Here is a 23,521-nt window from a genome sequence, read left to right as displayed (position 1 = left end):
TGAATGCATTCTCAGGGAATACCATCATATACTTTTTCAATGTTCCACCCTTTATTTTAAAAAAAAAAAACAGATTTATTTCTTTATTTTACATGTATGTGTGCGTGTGCCTGAGTGCATGTATGTGTACCGTGTATATGCAAATGTCCACAGAGGCTAGAAGAGGGTACTGAATCCCTTGGAACTGAAGTTACAGGCAGTTGTGAACCACCTGATATGGGAACTGGGAACTGAACTCAGGTCCTCTGTAAGAGCAGTTAAGCACTTTTAACCACTGACCCATCTCTCCAGTCCTTCAATATTCCAGCTATTTCTACATATCATCTCTGGTACGTTATGGAGTGCTCATTCTTAAAATTATTGGCACAGGATACCATGGGAACTATCCGACCTTCACTTGCATGCTTTACCTGATCACATCTTAAGGTTTTCTATTCTAAATATATTGCTTCCATGTGATAATGGAAGGTAACAACAGAATTCAGTGAATGTGTAGGTAACATTGTAATAGGCTGTAAAAACATTTTCAATTATGACAGGAGCAGATACGATAGAAAAAACATATACTAAAACTCTAAGTACAAGTTCTTGTGTTTGAGGGAATTATGCAGTTCTAGCCAACTGCCTAGCCAATGGCTGAGGCATTAATACCTTTAGTATATCTAACTATTTTGATTTTATATAATTTGAATTTGCATATAATACATTTATATAAAAGAATGATTCAATATTATATACTTTATATGACTAAAGATTTGAAATATAACATTGAGTTCCTTGGCTATATAAAGTTTGGAACAAGATGACATGCTAGCATCAGCGTGGTAAAGCTCATGAAGAAGTGACAGAAACCAAATTCAAATATGGAGAAGACTGACAGAGACTAAAAGAAAGCCCAAGATTGAGTTTATTTTCTTCCTTGGGAAAATAGCCCAAACAGGCTAGGACCTGGGTTAAAGACATATATCCTTAATGTAAACCAGGGACTTGGCTAACTCTGTAAGACAAATGATATTGGGAAGTTTTACATGGTTCCCTAGGCTCTGGTGATGATATCTTGGAAAAACCATGGTGGATTCACACAGAGGTATACAGTACAGGCAAGCAATATCAGACACCTCCCTGAAGAAAACCACCAAGACAACCATGTTTCTAACCATCTTATAGTCATCAGAGGAGTCACCTGGGCTGGAAGTTACTAAGGGAAGGTAGTGGGATGCCTTGCTTTCTTGTGACCCTAATCTAGGCAATGTATTAAATGCCATTATAAAAACATAAATATCTGCTTTGAACATCTATGATGAAAGTGCTCCATTTAACAAGAATTCAGTGTAAATCTACTATATTTCACATACTATGCGAGGCAGTGGATTCAGCTGATTTAAACTCAGTCAATTCTCTGCCCTCAAGAATTTGATGGAAACAGAGGACAGCTGGCCATTTAACACATCCTTATCATACAAACATATTTATATGATAAATGTTATCTCCAGCTAACAGGTAAAGAAGAAATCTGTACACAGTGTCAAAGGAACAGAGACTAATCCAGCCCTGGGTGCGTGGGAACAGAGAATTCTCAGACATCCTGAAGGCTGGGAGAGGGTATACTGCAGGGGTCAGTTGAAGACAGAGCATGTCTCTTGGAACTGGGACAGGCCACACCAACCTGGGCAATAATGAGGAGTTCATTGAGGCTGGAGAAGCAATTGGGCCAAACCATAAGGATCTTTATCCATCAAGTCAAGGACTCTGATGTACCTGAGGCTTAGTGGCAGCTTTAAAATTTTTAACATTTTTCACCCTAATTTTACAATGTCCATTGTAGAAAATATAGAAAACATGCTATGGTGTGTGCACATACATGCACACTCACACACATACATAAATAAAATGTAAAAAAATATTAAAAGGGGGAACAGCTAAAGAAACCAGTAGATTTAAATACAATGAGCTCTCTACAGAAATATTCTCCTTTCTGTAGAAAACTCTATGCAAAGAGTATAATATTTCTTATAGTAAAAGTCATCCTCATCTGACACGGAATTATGGCAGGGAGGTAACAAGATAAGACTGACTTCCTTACAGTATGTAGCCAATGGAATATTCTGGTCTTGAGCCCTCAGCTATAAAACCACTGGGCTGAAAAAGTGCTCTGGATTCAGCGCTACACCAAGGAAAGAGTTTCACCATTCCTGCATTTTGGCATTCAACTCAACCACTCCAAACAGCTTGGAAACTTTTCTCCATACCTTCCTTCTAAAAGGCAGGAAACAGAGAAGAAAGGATACTGAGAATCCAAAAGCATGGGCAGCTGGCCTAAGGATGATGGGGCATGTGTACCACACACCACCTGTGTCCCTACCTGGCCCAGCCAGAGGAAGTGGCTGCAACTCATGCCTGCACCTTGATGACAAGAGTCGCCACCTGCAAGATGTGAGGCACATACATGGCTGATGGAGAAAAGTGAAGATAGAATTGGGGCTGGATCCTGACTTAGGCCCTGGAAGACCACTGCTGAAATTTAAGATCAACAAATGAATGAAAAATGCATTTAAAAAAAAATCAAAGTTCTTAGCTGACTTATAGGGCTGCGAATATCTGTGCCATGTGAAGCTGTATTGAAATAAGTTTAAGCCTGAACTATTTTGGTTACCTAGAGAAGATTAAATAATGAGCTACATTAATCTTCACTGTAATATTCATTCATTTTCATAATGCATGCTCTGTAATCTGAGAGTATTTTTGGCTTCTGAAAGACATAAATGATAGCTTTCTCCCAAGGCTCTGAGATGTGTCAATTCTCCAGAGATTCAATCTAAATTTCCAAGCATGAAGCCTTGATAATCACTTTGCCTAACTCTCTTCCATTTACAAAGGAAGACATGGAAGAACCAGGGAGGAAATGACCTTCCCAAGGTCATAAAGCTGAAAGCAATGACAACCTGGCATATTTGTGTCACGTCAAATCATTCTTCCAAAAAGATACTGCTTATTCCTTATTTTCAAGGAAAATAATTAAAATGCAAAATATGCCTCTTCAAGTCTTTTCCCTGACAGAACTAGCACCTTATTCTGGCCATGGAAATAGCACAGATCTGACTTCTTTACTGGAACTCATGAACTGCCTAGGAGGGACCATGACTAAATCTTTTACAGTATCATAGCAAGATCAACCTCTCATTGCTCCTGGTAGACAACTACTCTGCCCAATAATTTTATATAGTGAGTACTCTTCTTTTAAATTATTTAATAATTTCATATATCTCTATACTTATATCATTTGTATCTCTCCCTCTCTCCTCTCCAACTCTTCCCATATTCCTCAAACAATATAAATCAAAGTCTTAGGAGAGTACCTGGGAAGCAGTAACCAGAGCCTGGAAAGGTAGAATCTTCTGGGCTTGAAATAACAATCACCTTAGCTCTTCAAAAGTGTTAAATCAGTCAAGGCTTATAGGAATACATGGACACTGCGGAACTGAACCTGCGTGAAGTTCTGTTTTCCAGAATGATGAATCCAGTTGGTCACACAGAACAGTGTCAGCCTTGGCTCTATGAGTACAAGTATGCTCAAACAACAGTGTAGGTAAGAATACAGAGTCTAAAACAGAACCATAGGTATGTTAGAGCTGGTATATATACATGTGGGTAAAGAAAAGGTAATCAATAAATGCTGCCAAGACAACTGGATTTCTGACTGGGGTTAAATTAAATCCCCATCTTATAGCCACAAAACAAGTTCTAAGAACAATAAAGACATAATTATGAAAAGTAAACCTATAAATCTTTGACAATAAAGTATCAGAGAATATCTTTTTGTATACACATACACCATAAGTGAAGAAAAAAGGCACACCACAAATTGACAAGATTATTTATAATTCATAACTGAAAAAGATGACTTAAGAAAATAAAATCAGTTTCTATAAAATCACAAGGAAAAGAAATCTTTAGAGAAAAATGGTCCTGGATAGCGAAAGCAACCCTGAGCACAAAGAGCAACGCTAGGGGGATTACTATACCAGGTCTCAAAAGTTTACTACAGAGCTATAATCTTAAAAACAGCATGGTACTGGCGCAAAAATAGACAGATCAATGGAACATCATTGAAGATCCAAACCCAAGTAACACGCGATTTCAGCCACCTGATATTTGACAAAGGGGCCAAGAACACACAGTAAAGACAGATTCTTCAACAAATGGTGCTGGCAAAACTAGATCTCCATCTATAGAAGAATGAAATTAGACCTTGGTCTTTCACCTTGCACAAAAGTCAACTCCAAATGGATCAAAGACCTCAATGTGAAACTGGAAACCCTGAAACTATTAGAAGAAAATATTGGCAGTAACTTACAAGATATACGTGTAGGAAAGGATTTTCTAAATCAGACAGCAGTTGTTCAGGAATTAAGGTGAGCAATCAACAAGTGGGACCTCATTAAACTAAAAAGCTTCTGTACAGCAAAACAAACAATCAAAAAAGTAAAGAGAAAACCCACAGAATGGGGAAAAAATCTTCACCAGTGACATATCTGACAGCTGTTTAACATCCGGAATATATAAAGAACTCAAAAAACAAAGAATAGAGAAACCAAATGACCCAATTAAAAGATGGGCTAAAGATCTAAACAGAGAATTCTCAAATGAAGAAATAAAGATAGTTAAGAAACATCTCAAAAACTGTTTAACATCATTAATAATTAGGGAAATGCAAATTTAAACCACCCTATGTTATCACCTTATCCCAATCAGACTGGCTAGGATCAAGAGAACAAATGATACCAAATGCTGGCAAGGATATGGAGAAAGGGGAACGCTCATTCACTGATGGTGGGATTGCAAACCTGTGCAACCCCTATGGAAAACAGTGTGGGAATGCTTAAAAAACTAAAAATGAAACCTACCATATGACCCAGTTATATCACTTCTTGGCATATACCCAAAGGACTCATCCTATTGTAGAGACACTTCTACAACCATGTATGTTGCTGCTCTTTTCACGATACCTATGAGATGGAAGCAACCTAAGTGCCCCTCAACTGACGAGTGGTTAACAAAAATACGGTATATTCACACAATGGAGTTCTATTCAGCAGTAAAGAAAGATGAAATAATGAAATTTGCAGGTAAATGGATGGATCTAGAAACTTATACTAAGTGAAGTAACACAGACTCAGAAAAACAAACAACATATGTTCTCCCTCATATGTGGATCCTTGCACCAAATCCTTTTAAATTTCAGGTCCTTTCAATAAGATGATGCTATACAGCAGTCCCTTCTGCAAGAAATAACTATCATCATCACAACTTCAATTGAGCCTGATCACTAAACATTGTCACAATTGGGCTTGTTGATGGTTGTGCTCATTCATTAAAGGAGGACTAAGCAGGGTCATGGGACCTTACCGCAATTATCCAGCCACTCTTCCCAGCCAACTTAGTGGAATTTAACCCTACTCACACATGGCCTCCTGAATATGGGGAGGGCTAAAGTATACAATCTGGGGAAGGCTAGGAAGACAAGGCATGACCCATACTGCGTAAAGGCTTTCCAGTGTGCATACCCTCAGGTCATACATACTCCTCAGCAGCTCTCAGTTACCTTGGTAAGTAAGCTCAATAAATCCATTGGTTCCCCAGTAAAACTTTAATCAAACATTGGCTTGACACTAGAACCTTTAAAAGGGAATAAGCATTGCTTAGCATCCCCAGGAAAAGAGGTCTTACAACAGATGGAATATTTATTTTTAATGTTATTATGTCTACAATTATTAAAAAAAGAAAATGAGAATGTAAAAGGTGTTAAAAGGATACAGTAATGGAGATATTTTCTAAAATAGAAAAAATGAGAAAGCCTAAGCAAGTGATGAAGGTCTGTTTAGGTTTGTTATGATATATAAAGGATGAGACAAAAATAATATACACATAATCTTAAAATGTCATAGTTTAGTCAGTTAGTTTAAGGAACAAAATATATATCTACTCAAAGTTTATTTGAAAATATTTGGTTTTTTACCCAAGCCTTATCTACATAGCGCATGATAATTAAAAGTACCAGGCTGGTGGGACTAACCCTATTCGATGTTTAACACCCATAGTTTAAGGCGTATACTAATCTGGTCAGAGGGACTTAAAGGACAGTTTTTGCCCCCTGCCCTCCAAGGTCGACTAAGTTCCAGGGGACTATGGAACATCTGTCAAAATGTCCTGTAACTGTGGTGAGTCACCTGTCTTCTTGTTCAGGGAGGCCATGGAGACCCCATGAGATGGACTTGACCAGTGTCCTGTCAAGGAGAGTCAACTCAGAGGAAAAATCTCATTCATGCTTCCAAGTGAAGCCAGACATGGTCAAGTAGGACCTTTGACTTATCTTCATCTAGATGGAACTGGTAAAAGAAAGGAGCCAGGAGCTCCTCCCAAGCCCATGTGACCCTTGAGGAACAGATCCTCAAATGACCTTAAGTGTAAAAATAAATTGATTTATTTGGGCCAACTGTATGGTCTTAAACACCCAAAAGGAAAGTATAACGAAAGTGTAAAGTCATCAGTATATTTCTTTACGCATTCAAGGAATTACATGTCCCAGACATTAGGCTTAAGTCTATATAAAAAGTTATTTAGACAATTATTTTTCATTGATGATTTTGTTCTTAACCAGAAAGTGCTGCTCAGAAGTAAGACTTCAAATCTTGGTTTCCAATACTGTAGTGCTAAACTGTAGTTAACAGAGACAACCAGCTTTTGTTCTAGAATGATGGATAAATTTGTTTTCGCCCCCTATCTAGAAGCCTTTGAGAGAGAACTGACACTGATTCCAACCACTTCAACAGCTATCAAAATACCTGTAAGCAAATCCTGACTCCATCACTCTAGAGTCCAGCCTTGGAAGACAAAAGAAAAATGAGGAGGAACTCAATAGAGGGATGCTTTCGGAAGCTCTTGTCAAGAAATTCCAATGGACTCTCATATGAATATTTGAAAATTGCCCCGTTCTGACTTTTTTCTAGTTCCCTGTCTAGAACTTGTAATGCTAATTACTCTTGCCTTTACTTCTTCACATCTCCTATTCATGATTCAAAGACTTTCTTTTCCTCCTTGAGACAAGAGTTATGTAATTTGGAAGTCTTTTAGATAGACCCACTGAAGGGGTACTCCAACTGCCTCACCCTGCATCCCTGTTCAGCACGGAAGAAGCGAGAGTGGTCTGCATCCCTATTCTGTACTGGCAATTTGGGTAACTTCTTTCAGAGGATGGTGTGGTAAGAATAGGAGGTAGGAATTGGCTAGGCAGTTAGGATAAAAAGACCCCAAAGAAAAGTAGCCAGTTTCTTGGCTAAAACTCACAATGTCATTGGGCCTCTTAGCAACCTACTCCATTCCAAAGGCCAAAAATGTTGAAAATATTTGGGAGCTTTTATCTAATCCTTAAAAGATTTTAGGGTTACCTCTTCAGAGGGGGGAATGTTAGAGCAACCAAAAGCCCCATGGAGATATGGGAGGAGTTGGAGGGGAGGGAGTGGGCATGGATTTGATAAAACACCTTATATGCATGTATGATATTCTCAATAAATTAGCTATTTAAAAAAAGAGAGAAAAATGGTCAAAGTACACAGATAGGCAATATTCTTCTTCTGTTCTGCAACCACAGGGCACAAGTTTAAAAGTGACAAGCATTGGCAAGAATGAAGGAACTCTATTCTGCTGGTAACTACTGATTTTGGAGAGCAATTCAGCCATATTCAGTAACATGGTTCAGCCATCTGAATTCCACTGCATACTACAACAGTGATTCTCAGTACCTGGGGAACCTATTAGAAACCCAGTCCAGAGTTTTGGTGTAATCTGTATTTAAGAGCCCTTCAGGTGATGCTGAGAGAAGCCAGAGCCTGAGCACCTCCACTCCAGCAGCAGTTTCTTAGTCAGAAAAGCCCAGAAAGATAGTCAGAGTCCCTGTATCAATCACACTTAGTGGTGAGCATACTCCCTCTTCCTTTCTGTATGCTGATCAGATACAATTTTCTGTATGGGAAACAGCATGTATAAAAGGAACATGTACATCGTAGCACTGTTTATGACAATGAAAACATGAAATCAACCTAAATATCCAGCAGCAATTATTTTAGTTTTTAACAACTATGCTGGCTGTACTGAAACAACGAAAGGCTATATAGCAGGGAAAAGGAATGACTCAGGATTATAAGCATGAAGAGTGGATAAATCTGAAAAACAGTATAAAGTGGGAAAAAAAGAATGTGCACAACACAACATTATGCATAGGAGCTTCAAATATGGAGCCCAGCACTAGACAGGTCTTTATGGTGACATAATGAGAGTAACAGCGTAAGAATGTGCATTGCAGGAGAAACAGCAGATTCAGGATGACCTTCTCTGGAAAACAAGGGGAATAATGGGATTGAGGGGTAGTACATGGGCACTTAATGGCATTTCACTATTTTCTACATTAATATTATTATTAATATTAACATATGATTAATTATTATATATAATTAATTAATATTATTATTATAGATATTTGTTAAAGGCCTGAAATACAATTTTAAAAACAACTAAGTTACTAAGAAGGTACCCTCTAAATTCTTTTAGTGACTATCAGGCAAAATGAATTGTATGAGGAAAACACCAACTCAGTAACTAAGGGACAGATGTAGAACAAGTTCTCAAAGATACTGTGTTAAGTTTAGGCACTGCCATGAGCAAAACTTGTGTGGCAAGGCAATTCTGCTGCTGCAGGTCATGCTTTGAGTTCTAAAGAGAACATGGCTTGACTCACATGATTTCAGAATAATCAGTCAAGTTATGATTTGATATTTAGTATATGCTTATGGGTTCCCTCCTTAGGTCTCCTTGACTGTGAAAGCCTTTCACATTAACTACATTATTTTTTTCCCCAGTTCTGTGCCAGATCTTGGTTGGGTTAATTCTTGCTTGACATTTATAGAGCTCTTCTAAATTTTTTTCCCAAGTTCTGTGCCAGATCTTGGTTGGGTTAGTTCTTGCTTGACATTTATAGAGCTCTTCTGAGGTGAGAGATATGACAATATGCCATTCTGCTGAATGAACAGTGCAGAACATGTAATGTTTAGTACAATGGAGCCTGAAATGCTAGAGCAGCTTCTTTTCCTTCCACTGATCAGGCTGCTTTCCAGAGCTTCTTTAGATGTGGCACCTGCAAACAGAGGGCTTAGTCCTGAGGCAAAATTTAGCCCTATCTTCCTTGTGACACAACTTCTTGAGTGACTCTGAGTGAATGTCAGGAGATGCGAAGGGTATAGCACCATTGCTGGAGAACACCCAAAACGCTTCACACTGATCATCACTGTGGGAACTCCAAGTGATGGTTCAAGTGCAAAAGGGGACAGAGATAAAGCCTTAGGTCTCCCTTTGAGTGCTGGGAGCTATTCAACAGCTTAGTGCAAGAGCACTTTCCTTCATGTGTGAGGCCCTGGGTTTGAACCCCAGCACTGCCAGAATACAAAGCAAATGAAACTACAAAAGATGACTGTTATAGCTGCAATTAGGCAAAAATTCAATTTCAGAACTTAAAAAAGCAAGCTAATTTGTTTATATGCAGCTATTTGTTTATATGCATAAACTGTATACCTACTCATAATTTTTATTACATTTATTTATCATGTGCATGTGTTTGTGTATATGTGTGGGCACATGTGCCATAGTGTATGCTGGGTGGTCGGAAGACAACCTGTAGGAATTGGTTCTCTCCTTTCACCAAGTGGATCCTGAGACTGGGGATTGGACTCAGGTCATCAGGCTTGTCACTGGTGCCATTTCACTTGCCCTTGTACATGCACTATTTTGTCTACATACCTACCTTAACTTAATTCAGACAAGATTATCAGTTCTACTTACAAAGGTGGTAATTTTAAATAAGAAAAGCAAAGCCATTATCCCAGGAGAAACATGCACCAAGGATTCTTTGCGGACTGAACAGTTTTGTATAAGTGATCCTCAAAAACCCATGTTTGTCTATAGTTGTGCTTCTTTTGAGGTGAGCAAGTCTGCCTGGAATACCTAAGAACCCTAAGAACTCACTTATAAACTAGAGTTCAAGTAGTCTGGGTCTGTGACCTGTTTCTTTTGCTGGTACTGATTTTTATATTTTTTAAAGGTAGTTTAAAGTATGAGGAAGACATTCTGAGAAGGGGCTCAGTAGGGGTGGGAGGTGGATGAGAGAAGGTAATGGGGTGAAAATGACCAAAATATGTTATGTACAAGCATTAAATGGTCAAAGAATAAATAACATCACGTTTGCAGAGCTTTTTGGACGTATGTGTGGAGGCAAGGTGGGGCGCCGGCTGGGATGATTTCCTCACACTGAACAGCAACAGAAACTAGGATTACCACAAAGATACCACTTTAATCAAGAAAACCTGTGAATTAAACCTGACTATCAGCATGAAAATGTCAAATTTACAGCTCCCTTTTCTCTTCCATGACCATAGAACTGAAGGAAGACTGAGGGAGGAAGAGCTGAGACTGGCTATCATAATTTCACTGGGCAAATAACATTTGCCCTTCAAAGTTTCTCTTCACAGAGTCAACATCTTCTGGGCCCTGTCTGAAAATCAAGTGAAAGGAACTAGCTAGAGGACTAAAAGTGCAGGGAGGTTGGTAACTTGCCTAACATGCTCAAAGTCCTGCTATATAAACCCAGTGTGCTGACACATGCTTGTAATTCCAGCATTTGGGAGGTGAAGGTAGGAGAATCAGAAGTTCAAGGCTACATACTCAGCTACATTATGGGGGGAAGGGAAAAAAGGGGGGAGGAATAGGAGGAAGAAGAGGAGAACAACCAGCTAGAGGAGAAACAAGTGCAAAATTGGGGTAGAAGGGCTAAAAGTGTGCATCCTTAATTTCCTCCCACCTCAGGGTCAAAGCTCTCTGCTCACTAGTAAGTGTCCAGTGAGCATCTGAGTTCCATTTCTCCCCAGCTGAGCACTGCCCTCCTGTTGCACAGACACCCTACCACACACCAGGAGCGGCATGGGACCTGTGCAGCCTGCCAGGCACAAGGGCCAATCTCCAATCTCCTGTACTTCTTAGAGTGAAGAAGTCACCCTTCCAGCATGAAACCTCTACACTAAGAAGTTAGTTTGAAGAGAAATTTCTGGCTTGGCAGTGAATTTTTTCACTTCTGATTTGGCACAAATAAGTACCATTTCTGGTAGGTTATCAATGTGGGTGTGACAGTGATGATTATGCCCATCATACTCTTTTGGGGTCTGAAGCAAGTATTTTAATCTTTCATAATTTTGGTTCTTCATAAAACAAAAAGACTCACAATAAAATTATTTCCATAGGCCAAGGGCGAAAGTTCAGCCAGTATGTTAGTAGCACTGTGGAATGCTTCTAAGTCTTAATATTTTTTCCCAAAACTCATCTGATAGATGAATCAGTCTGATAACCTACTTATCTAATGTTTACTGAGCACCTACAATGTTGTAGTCATTGCATTATGATCGATACAGGACAATCTCCCTTATGAAAGTCTTCCTCATAGTCTTGACTCTGTCACTATGTAACAGACACATGGAGGAATGCAAACTGACAGCCAATTCCAAATTTTACTCCACAGTAACTCCTCAGGACCCCCTCCCCCCCTCTATTTTCTTTCATGGTCTCTAAAATTAGCTTCTCTTTAAATACTGACTCTGGAGGACTGTTTAGGAAAACTAACCTTATGATGAATTAGGTCCTCCTGTTAAGATATAAGGGTAATATTCTGATTTTTAACTAGTTGGAATTAGATGGCCTGGTCTCTAAGTCCTTTTCTTTTCTCCCTCCCTTCCTCTCTTTTTGTGAAACAGGGACTGAACCCAGGGCCTTGGACATGCTACATAAATGCTATACCACTAATCTATATCCCCAGCCCTCACAGATCATTTTTAAAGAAAGGATGTACGGCTGGGCGTGGTGGGGCACGCCTTTAGTACCCGCACTTAGGAGGCAATGGCAGGTGGCTCTCTGTGAGTTTAAGGCCAACCTGGTCTACATAATAAGTTCCAGGTCAGCTGGGGTGCAGGGAGACCCTGTCTCAAAAACACACAAAAAAAAGAAAAGAAAAAAAAAAGAAAGAAAGAAAAGAAAGGATATAGGAAATAATGAATAAAAATGAAATTTAAAAAGAAAAGCAGAAACTTCTCTTATACTTTGTCTTATCCTTCAGGGTTCTCCATTCAAAATCCTAATCATGTGATCTATGAAAATGTAAAGAACACTTACTCAGTGCAGTCTGGATATCCTTTTCTCCATTCTTCACTTCCGTCAAAAATCCCTTTAAAAATTTGAGACCTCTAAAGTGAGAAAAAGGAAGAAATATTATTTTCAAAGTCCAGTCTGCAGATACTGACTTTGATTTCAGTACTCTCTTAGGCACAGCAGTACCTGAGCAGACCATACACTGGTTCTTTCTGAATTTCTTCCCTGTCATTTTCTGTTAGAATGCTCTAGCCCTAACCCCATCTGACATACATAAAGCACTAGTTTTCAAAATGTGGTCCCAGGACTGGTGGCTTTAACATCACCTGGAATTTATTAGAGATGCAAATTCTAGAGCCTACACATTAAACAGGGAACTAGAACTCTGGTTCTGAGTTTAGCATTTGCCCAGGCTCTGCCACTGAAGTCAGAAAGCCAGAGACTTAAAACTCACTTTTCCTGTCCTTTACAATTCCTATCTCTCAAATACTACCAATATTAATAATCACTGTCAAGAAGGATAAAAGAAGCTGGTATTCTATTCATCAGATTTTCTTGAAAAGGCTATACCATTTGACTAGGTCCTTCATTCAAAAGTGATTTCCTTTGCAGAACAAGGGTTGGGGCTGGTAACATTTCAACTGAGCTGAATTTTAGCAGTGGCTCCACTTGCTGGCCTCACCTCTTCAGCCACAAGAGGGCTTCAGTAGCAGAGTTCCTGACCTGAGCTACATCCGCCTCCACCTCGTGCAGCACTATTTTCTGAAGGGTAGTAAACTCTTCCTTGTTGGTTATATACTTCTGATTTACTTTCTAGAAGAAAACAGCACAATTGTAACATTATCAAGAAAATCAGTACAGTTTTTAAATCTATAAATGTGGTAAGAAGACCTCTAAGAAATGAGTCTATTGATCTTTAGTCTTCCTTATGTGTTTAAGGCAATGTTTTTTTTTTCCTTCTGTTTTTTTGAGACAATGTCTTCCTACAGCCCCAGCTAGAACTCGTTATGTAGACCAGGCTGGCCTCAATCTCACAGAGATCCACCTGCCTCAGCCTCCCAAGTACTGGAATTAGAGGCGTGCATCACCATACCATACCCTGCTAGCAAAACTTTTTTTTTGTCTAAAAATTCTAAGGCTTTAATTAACTAGAACAAAATAGTCCCAGAATTTAAAAAAAAAATGTTTATTATTTGTATTTTACGTGTATCAGTGTATTGCCTGCAGGTGTATAAGTGCATCTGTGTTGTCCAGTGCCTGTGGAGGACAGAAGAGGGTGTCACATCCCCTGGAACTGGGGTTACAAATGGTTGTTAGCCACCATGTGGGTGCTGGGAATCAAACCCAAGTCCGAACAATCAGTGCTTTTAACCACTGAGCCACCTCTCTAGCCCCATAGAAGAAAATAGTCCCGGAATTTTAAAGTATTGTTCTTGAGGTACTTTTCCCTGTCTCAGAATCTCTCCTACTGCTGTTTCACAGCTACTTTTTATCCTGAATACAAAATTTAACAGTCATTTTTATGAGTGAGACTCATGTCTCTCCAAAAGCACAAGGAAAGGAATATCTACAGGAATCTCAAAGTACAGACTCGAGTGATGAAGAAGACCGATGTTTACTGGGTTATATATCTTGAAGAATACAACATTCAAATTACATTTAAAAAGGTGTCCAAACTATGTAAGTTGGAGGTAATGTGAACAGCCTTCACTTTACTAGAGACTCAGAGAGACTCCTTCTGTTACTGCCGGTTCCACAATTGTGCCTGGGAGCTGGGCTTTTGAGTCCCAGACCACTCACAGGAATTTACAGGAACATATTTTAGAAAAACATTCCCTGTTATTATTTAAACATAAATGCACACAATCATTATCAACATAGGATTCATGCTCTGATCACTGAAAAGAAATCTTGGTTTCATTTCTAAATTGAGCATCTCACCACCAAAAAGTTTGCCTCTATCATCCATCAAGAGCTTCATTAGTTACTTCTCTATTGAGCACTCACAATGCGAATGACTTTTCCTTTTTAATTTGGTCTTGTCAAACACAAAACTACTGAAAACTTTACTGATAAGTTTCAACTACAGAGACAAGTCAGTACATTCACCTTAATATTTCCAACAAGATCCATTTTAACAGGAGCAAACACTGTAGGACCAAGTTTGTCTGGAAGAAAGGATAAAAATATTTTTGAAAAAGGATTTTTTTCAAGTGCAAAATACTTTTATGCATATTATTTGTAATAGGAAATATTTTATAGTAGTAATATAGCTAGATCTTTCCCCCAACAACTCTGACTTTAAAACCATTTCTAGGCACAAACTTCAGGAACCTGCTGTGGTCCTCACCTTCTCCATCACGCTGCTTTTAGGTGTCTAACAATGATGAGGTCTAAGTGGCAGCTGAGATGAGGATATCTTATAACTTTAGAGTTCCATCTGAAATCATTTAGGCTGCACTGTCCAATATGGAAGTTACAGATATGTGACTATTTAGTATTTTCCATGTGACCAGTCCAAATAGAAATGTACTGTATCTACAAAATGCATACTAGATTTTAAAGACTTAGTACCAAATAAAGAATGTGAAAGACCTAATTAATAGCTTTCTATACTGACTACTTGTGAACATGACATTTTATATGCCATCCTAAATAAGATATATTATTAATTTTTGTTTTACTACTTTAATGTACCTTCTAAAAATGTGTAGTTACATGGGTTTGCTCATTTCTGTTAGTCCTTCTACTAAATGTAATTTTGTTAGACATACCTTTTAATTGCAATTGCTTATATTTACTAAATATAATTTTTACTAAAAAAGTATAGCATAAAAACAGAAGAGAAAAAATACTGACTTCTAAAAAATATCTGATTGATCTATAAGAAATAAAGGGTACAAAGACAGGTAACTTAAAAAAAACTCCAAAATATGAAATAAAATGGGATACTAAAAATAATTCACTCACTGGCTAAAAGCCATGAAAAGAACAAAACAGATATGAAAATTCAAAATAAATAGAACATGACAGAATCAAATAGCAAAATAGAATGAAATAAATGTAAACAACGTAGTTCATTATATTAGCAAATTACCAGAAAAACATTATTTCAATACTTACAGTAAAAGCATTTTATAAAACTGATTCATGACTCTAAAAATGACTCTCAGCAAACAAAAATCAATATATTAACATGTTATTAATGGTCAGAAAATGAAAACTCTAAAATAGCATCAAACCCATAAAATTCTAAAATTTATTCCTAATAAAAGATAAAGCTATACAAAGCTTTATTTAGAACAAAGGTTTTGGAGAAAACTGCTAGAACAATGTAAATGGGAAAATACTAGTGTTTTTCTTGATGAATGGTTCTTTCTTTAAAAAAAATCTATTTTTATTTTATGAGTAAAAGTGTTTTGCCTGAATATATGTAAGTGCAACATGTGTGACTGCTGCCCTTGGAGACCAAAAGAGGGAATTAGATCCCCTGGAACTGGGGTTTTAGATGTTGTAAGCCTCCATGTGGGTGCTGGGAAACAAACCTGGGTCCTCTGCAAGTGCTCTCAACCACAAGTCATCTCTCCAGTCCTGACAAATCGTTCTTAAATAACTAGATTATCATTCAAACAGAAATGATCTTCAACCCCCAGCATCACACCACACACAAAAAGTCATTCCAATACAGACTATAAACATAAACATGGGTTGGGGAGATAGCACAGTCTGTAAAGTCTTGCCTTCCAAGTATGAAGGCCTGAATTTCAACCCAGCACTCTAATAAGAAAAAAGTACTGGACATCATGGCACATGCTAGCAATACCAGTGCTGGGGACAGATGGAGGCAGGTGGATTCCTGGGGATCTGTGACCAGTTAACCTAGCCTACTTGGTGACCTACATGCCAGTAAGAGACTTTGTCTCAAAAAACAAGGTGGATAGCTCCTAAGGAGCAGATCATCCATCCTCTGGCTACCACACAAATGTGCACATGAGCATGCACGTATACCTGCACCTACATAGACACATGCATGCACGCACGCATATACAACCCATAAATGCAAAAATTAAAGAGTCTTTAAAAAAAACACAAGAGAGTATCTTTATGACCCCTGGTTATGGTAAGTAACTGGCTATAGCACAGTTGAAAACATTAACTACAACAGTAGTTTGTCAAAAGTTTGTCAAAATTTAAAGTTTACTTTTCAAAAAACAGAGTTAAAAACTAAATAGGCAAATGAGAGTATGTGGGAAAAATATTTGCAATGCATATGTCTATAATGGGATTTTACACAGAACAGTCAAAAAATACTCAAATTTCAATAATGAGAGTGCAAAAAACTTCCCAGTAATAAAAAGAAAAAGAACTTTTAAACATGGGTTAAACATGTGAAGAAACAGATCACAAAAGATTCAGCAATGGCCAATAACTGTATGATAAAGTACTTATCATCAATCATCATGGAAATGTAGATTAAAGCTACAACAAGAGACTATTAAACATACAGAGGGAAGGTCCAAAGGAATAATATCCCCCATCCAACACAAACGAAGATGTGAAACAACTAGAATATTTAGACTGCTGCTAGTGTGAATATACAATCATACAACCATTCTATAAATTGGCAGATTATTATAAAGTTAAGCTTATTGGTAATAATCAGCAGTTCTTGTCCTAGATATTTACTTGAAAGAAATGAAACACATGCCACAAAGGTGAATCTCTAAAACATACTGAGAAAAACCAGATGCAAAATGTGTAGACAATAGTATTCCATTTATATGAAGTTTTAGAATAGGAAAAACTAACCTATATAGAAATCAATAAAATGATTACCTCAGGCTGGATAGTAGATCTAGGATAGGGTGGCACAGGGGATGTTCTGGGGTAATGAAAATATTCTATATTTTGATAGAGATATGGAATATACAGGAAGGTGCATTTATCAAAACTGACAATCATTAACACTTAAGTTCTACGCAAGTTATACTTTAACTAGTAGCATATGGGTAGGGCTTAGGAGATGGCTCAGTGGATAAAGTGCTTGCTGCAGGAATTGTGACAACCAGAGTCCAAATCTCCAAAACCCATATAAAAGCTGGGCAAGTGTGGAAACCCACATATAATCATAGCACTTGGGAGGCAGGAGACAGGGAATCTTGGGGGCACAGTGGCTGCTAGACTAGCTGAATCTGTGAGCTCTGGGTTCATCAAGAGACCCTGCCTCAGTAAATAAAGTGGAAAGTTATTGGGGAAAACACCTGCATTAACCTCTGGCCTTTGCATACACCCACCCACACATGCCTCCTGCCACATGAACACACACACACATGCACATATATTACATACTCATACACATAAAAAAAGAAAAAATATGCATAAATAGGTCACACAGTAAAGCTCAAGACATTAGCAATCCCTGATATTACAATATTATAAATTTGAATTTAAGTTTATATGTATTTCTGAAAAAAATCTTTTAGTTGGAAAAATGTTTTTTTTCCATAATGTCAATAGTTTTGTAGTTTTGGAGGCATGTTCCTCAACTACTTTGACTTTTGCTTTTATGTATATTTTCTGGAAAGCAGAATCCCCTTTTGTCATTACTCTACTCTGAGGTCAATAATTAATTGACCTCATTCATTTCTAGTTGTAGAAATGAAATGGGGCAATGTAATGTTTAAGTCATACTGTTGCAGGTGATGTGAAGAGGCAGCTAAGAAGAGTCAACTTACTATGCACATAATTCAGAATATTTATCTTTTGAAATAACTGTGGTGGGACAAATTCCAGAAACTAATGAATGTAAGGCAAATGCAGCAATCTTACCTAATACTGGAACCACAGCATAACAAGATGCCAAGAATGCTTCTGTGGGAATGCCGCTATCTTCCAGCAGTTCAATGTCACTAAAGCTAAAAATTTGGTGATATTGAGAAGGAAAGATTAAAAGTACAATATCAGCATGCGCAATTCAGAGTCACAGAAACAGCTTTGTAGGGAAAACCACTTTGCCTGATCTCATGAGTATGTGCCAGAAATTATTTTTCAATTTTAAAAGGGCCCATTACAATAATTTTCCAAAGATAATCCCCCCTCAAGAGTCAATTTGTTCTCATTCACTATTCAGACAAAGTAACTAGTAAATACTTGATGTACCATATTCTCTACTCTTAGAATATGTCATTACAACTGATTTTTCAGAAAGAAAACTAGTATTCAATCATCAGAGATTTTAGAAGGTCTGAAATACCTGGTATTCATGGTACTAAAGAAAGTCGGGATAACTTCTTCACTGTTCTCCCAGAGGGATTCTGGTGAGCAAACTGAATCTGATTCAGGCTGTGTCAGGTCACTGTCATGATTTCCCAGGTCTTCCTCTCCATCTTCTTTCATTATTTCACCTTGGACTACAAAGTAAGTGATACTTATCACTAAGCCCTTCCATGTCCACTATGAAAATTAATAGATATCATTAGTAAAACTCTCCAAAACACAGAACAATGTACAGAAATAAAAACTTGAGAAATAATGTACATGTACACATATGCCTATAAACACACACAAACAGAATTTGAAGAACAGAGGTATATTCTTGTTTTTGTTGAATCGTGCATCATAATTATTCCACTATCATTCAGTATTTGTCAAAAATTTAACTTTACAACATTTATTTATTTAGTGTATTTGTATGGACATGTACAAGTCATGGCATGTGTGTGACAGTCAGAGGACAAGTTGGAGTCAGCTCTCTTGTTCTACCTCATGGGCTCTGGCAACTGAACTTGGGTTGTCAGGCTAAGTAGAACATAACTTTACCCACTGAGCCATCTTGAGGGCCACCAGAACATGATTTTAATGACTTTGTAATATTGCATTATGCAATGTGAGGCATTTATTGGTTTCCAAAATTTTACTTTTATGAATACAGCCAATCTTCATAGTGAGCATATTCTATATGTGTGAATTTACCCACATGCTAAAGTTTACTTCTAAGTCATAAATCAATACTTGTATACTTTTCTAGTTGTTTGTGGGCAGTACAGAGAGGGAAAAACTTGTCACCACACATACAGATGGTTCGCTGAGGTGTAACAAGGCACTGTATTGTCTTTTTGTTTCAGTTTTTCTTCTTTTTTTTTTTGGTCTTTTTGAGACAGGGTCTCCCAGTAGCCCCAGCTGGCCTGGAACTTGCTATGTAGACCAGGCTGGCCTCGAACTTACAAAGATCTGCCTGCCTCTGCCTCCCAAATGCTGGAATTAAAGGTATGTGTTACCATGCCTGGCCCGTTTCAGTTCTTATACCATAAATAAATGTCTTAATTTACTGCCATGATTTTTGCATGTTTATATATTTTGCTGCTAATTTTGCAGGTTAATAGGACTCCAAACTGTAAGGCTGTCTAGTACACATAAGCCCAAGAAGGCTGTGATTTACCTTCATGGACAGTGTATATAGACAGGCTTCATTCAGGCATGAGTCACAGTGTTGCTTGCTCTGAGCTCAATGCTAACTTAGATTATATCAGGTGTGTTTAAATAAAGGACACATTAAAACAATGTTATTTACTGATTAGTTTATAAAAGTCACAGGGTTGCAGGAAACTAACTCTATTACTCTTAGGAGCAATTGCATTATTTGCTAATCCAGAGTTTGGGTCACCCTTTATTTTTTTTGGAGACATGGTTTCCCATTAGCCCCAGGTGGCCTGGAACTCACTATGTAGACTAGGCTGGCCTCAAACTCACAGAGATCGGCCTGCCTCTGCCTCCCAAGTGCTGGAATTAAAGGTGTGTATCACCACACCCAGCTCTGGAGTTTGGGTGACTTTTATGCAGCATAAATACCACAAATAATGAGAATTGACAATAACACATAAAGAGCACTGTTCAAAGATCTTTAAATCTGAGTAGTCTGTGAACACAGATTCCTAAAGGGAAGATTACTGAATCAAGTAAATGGGAGTATATTTGATATAAAATCTCCTGTCTTTACTCAATAAGATGTACTACTTTTCTAGATAAACAGCTAAGATTTTCTAGGATTAACACAATATATTTTTTCCTGACTCAGCTAGAAAAATAGTGGAATCTTTTATTTTAGGACAGATGAAGAAGGAAAAAAAAGTGCTCTATTTTAGTAAGTACTTAGGTTTTAAAATTATTTAGTAAGTACTTATAATACAACTAAAAGCTGTAATATAGTTATATTTGAAATGAAAAAAGGGCTTTGTAATTAGTGTCAATGGAATTAGTAAATCTCAGAAGACAGAATTATCAACTACATAGGTTTTACCTGAAATTTGGCTTGATTAACAGATGGAAGTTTGGTGGCTGGAAAATTGTGACATCCTCAGGCCCTACTAGAAACCAGGAGATTGAAAAACTTAGCTGCTCTAATGTTACACATCATTAAGTCTGACATAGTCTAAGTTCAAAAGACTTTGAGATATTGTAGGAAGAGTCAGTGAACCACTCATGCCCACCAAAACAGTTCACTGCAGTCATGAACATCAAAACCAAGAACTGTGAGCAGGAGACCTCCTCAGTGTTCCCCTTTCAACATCAAATCTTACCAAACCTCCTTGGTAGAGACACCAAGCACACTGCCTAAAGGCTACACTCCATTAAGTGCTCATCATGTGTGTAAGCCAGACCTCGAAATTTCCTATTGTTAGTTTTCTTCAGACTTTCCTTCTGTCATTACCTGTTACATTATTGTCTGTATTTTCTTCACTTGATATGCTGCAATCTACCTCTGCAGATTTCGAATACAAAGAACTCTTGTTTTTCATTACGGTTTCTTCATCACTATTTACTTCCATATTTAAAGATCCATTTTCACAATTGTTCAAATCCATTTGCCTAAAAAATTTTTTTAAAGAAAATGATATTGTTTTGAGGGATGGGAGGAAGGATTCACAATTACCAAATCCTACTAACATTGATTAAAAAACAGATTTGTTAAACCAAGCCAAACCTCTCAGCCTCTCAGCCACCAACGTAGGCATTTGCTGTGAGGGGGGCAGGTCCATCTCAGAAAGAGAAACATCAAAGCTGGGTGTGGTGACTCCTGCTGCTAATGCCAGCTCTTGGGAGGTTGAGACAGGAGGATCACCATCATTTTCAGGACAGTCTGGGCTACAGAATAAGTAAATAACTTTCTAAATTTAAAAAAAACAAAACAAAACATTAATGGTTCTTCCTGTACCTGGAGGTGACTCAATCTTCCTGCTCCCACCAGCACCATGAAATAGCTATGGGCAGTTCTTTGGTTTCCAATACACTTTCTCCATGTGCCACATTTAACGCTTACTTGGCTTTCTTTAACTTCTCCCTAGAAAACACTTTCTTATCACACTAGCTACTTGCACATGTTTGCTTAGTAGTTAACTGTCTAGAAAGTACATGCTGTGGTCAGCAGACAATTCTGTCAGCATAAATCTCAGAGAAAAACACCCAGGATCACAGCACATCCTGAGGGACTGGGCACATGTTAAAACAACAGAAAAAGCTACTTAACATTGGAGTGAAACAGCTGATTAATAATGTCTTATAGGTGATTATGTCTAATCAAATTAAACCAATAAGGGGGAGATGCCCAAGTTAATGATAGTAGCAAAAAAAAAAAAAAAAAAAATTCGTATTTCAAACCAGCAACTCAAAACATGGTCAATGGAGTAACTGCCTCAAAAGAAGAAATTTATATAAGATTTTTTATTTTTGGACATTTTGAGACAGGGTCTCCCTATAGTCCCAGCTGGCCTTGAACTCACTATACAGACCAGGCTGGCCTTAAACTCACAGAGCTCTGCCTGCCTCTGCCTCCTGAGTGCTGGGATTAAAGGCATGCACCACCACACCTGGCAAAGGAAGAAATTTATAAAGATGTTTCTACTAGAACTATCTGGAAAGGAGAAAACTAGTAACAATAAATTGAGAAAAATCCTTGTAATAAAGAAACAAATAGTACATAAAGAGATAAAACTATTGTGGCTGGAGAGATGGCTCAGTGGTTAAGAGCACTGGCTATTCTTGCAGAAGTCTGGGGTTCGAATTCCAGCATTGTGGCTAACAACCATCTGTAACTCCAGTTCCAGGGGATCTGATGCCCTCTTCTGTCTTCCATGGGCACTGCATGACTTGGGTGCACTTACATATATGCAGGCATAACACTTATACACATAAACAAATTTTAAAAATTTTAAGAAAGAGATCAACTATTAATTTGAAAAGATAATTCTCTACATTACATCAACACATAGGAATGCCTGCATCATGTCAATAGGGTCTTTATTCACTTGCATGGTGCAGGTATTCCTGTGTGTTGACATAATACAGATAATTATCCTTTCAAATTAATAGTTGATCTCTTGCTTAAGAGGTCACACACATGCTAAGCAAATATGCCGCCACTGAGCTACACACACACTCACAGTCCATGTATACATTTTCTAGGCTGAAGAATCACTTAGAGAAATGGTAATAGTTTAGATTCTGATAAGTTACTTTTCAACTTAAAGAGCTACTTAAGATTTTATTCCTAAATAAAACAGTAATACTACTATTTTTCCTGGACAAAAGCACATTTAAATCAACATTCAGCTCCTCTACAAGAGAAGTTCTAACCTTCAGTAACTCTAGATAAAGTTATCAGATGTGATGGGGAGACCCAGTTCTTAGGGAAATGCTCACATTTTCCCATTTGTGCCGAATCCATTTATGATTTAGTTTTACACAAGAGGAGAGTGCTCAAATGAGTACCACACCACTCCTTTTTAAAAACAAGGAATAACAGACGTTTTTAAAATAGGAAAACAAGAATTACCTTTCCAATGAATTATGAATTGGTACAACAGGATGTTTTGTCTTTAAAAAGAAAAAAAGACAAAGAAATGTAAGTTTACGTGTTAAACTCTAACAGGGCATAACTGAGAATTTTATCACATATAAAGGTGGTAAACATGGCCATAATATATACTAACCCACTCAACAGAAAGAATTCTAGGCCCTCCGCAAATGTAGCCATCTATCTCAATTTGTCCTTCTTTTAAGTATAATGAGACCAAACTTTCTAAGGAAAGGATTTTGGGTTCTGAAAGATCTCATTATCATAGTCAAATTCTTGGTGATTGGCTTTCTTGGTAATTTGCTACCCTCATTAAACATTAATACGTAGCAAATTATGGTGTAGTATTATATCAAGCACTAGAGGTCTGAAGGCAAGTATTAATAGGGTTCCTGCTCTTAGCCTAACATAGTGACTTAGGGAAGAGCTGACATG

The 23,521-nt window shown here is 37.7% G+C and overlaps 1 protein-coding gene across 11 annotated transcripts in view; it reads right to left on the bottom strand.

Annotated features, from left to right (window-relative positions):
* Plekha8 (pleckstrin homology domain containing A8) overlaps nt 1-23,521 on the bottom strand; it is a 75,738-nt gene that overhangs the window by 26,373 nt on the left and 25,844 nt on the right. For 8 of the 11 annotated variants that reach the window (XR_003850854.1, XM_017800220.2, XM_029567569.1 and 5 more), the window contains 7 exons: nt 23,066-23,106; nt 20,945-21,102; nt 18,491-18,647; nt 18,067-18,152; nt 14,347-14,405; nt 12,920-13,050; nt 12,262-12,332 (listed from right to left, as the gene is read on the bottom strand). Coding sequence is in view for 9 of the 11 variants with exons in the window: in XM_017800220.2 (XP_017655709.1) it covers nt 12,262-12,332; nt 12,920-13,050; nt 14,347-14,405; nt 18,067-18,152; nt 18,491-18,647; nt 20,945-21,102; nt 23,066-23,106 (703 nt within the window). In the remaining 2 variants the exon portion in view is untranslated. The remainder of the gene's footprint in view (nt 1-12,261; nt 12,333-12,919; nt 13,051-14,346; nt 14,406-18,066; nt 18,153-18,490; nt 18,648-20,944; nt 21,103-23,065; nt 23,107-23,521) is intronic. The other 3 variants (XR_001872647.2, XM_017800222.2, XM_029567572.1) reach the window with 1 other exon arrangement.

The sequence above is a fragment of the Nannospalax galili genome, unplaced genomic scaffold (assembly GCF_000622305.1).
Source record: "Nannospalax galili isolate Female #2095 unplaced genomic scaffold, S.galili_v1.0 scaffold158, whole genome shotgun sequence".
In the NCBI taxonomy this organism is placed as follows: domain Eukaryota; kingdom Metazoa; phylum Chordata; class Mammalia; order Rodentia; family Spalacidae; genus Nannospalax; species Nannospalax galili.
This window is presented reverse-complemented; position numbering and strand designations above follow the sequence as displayed.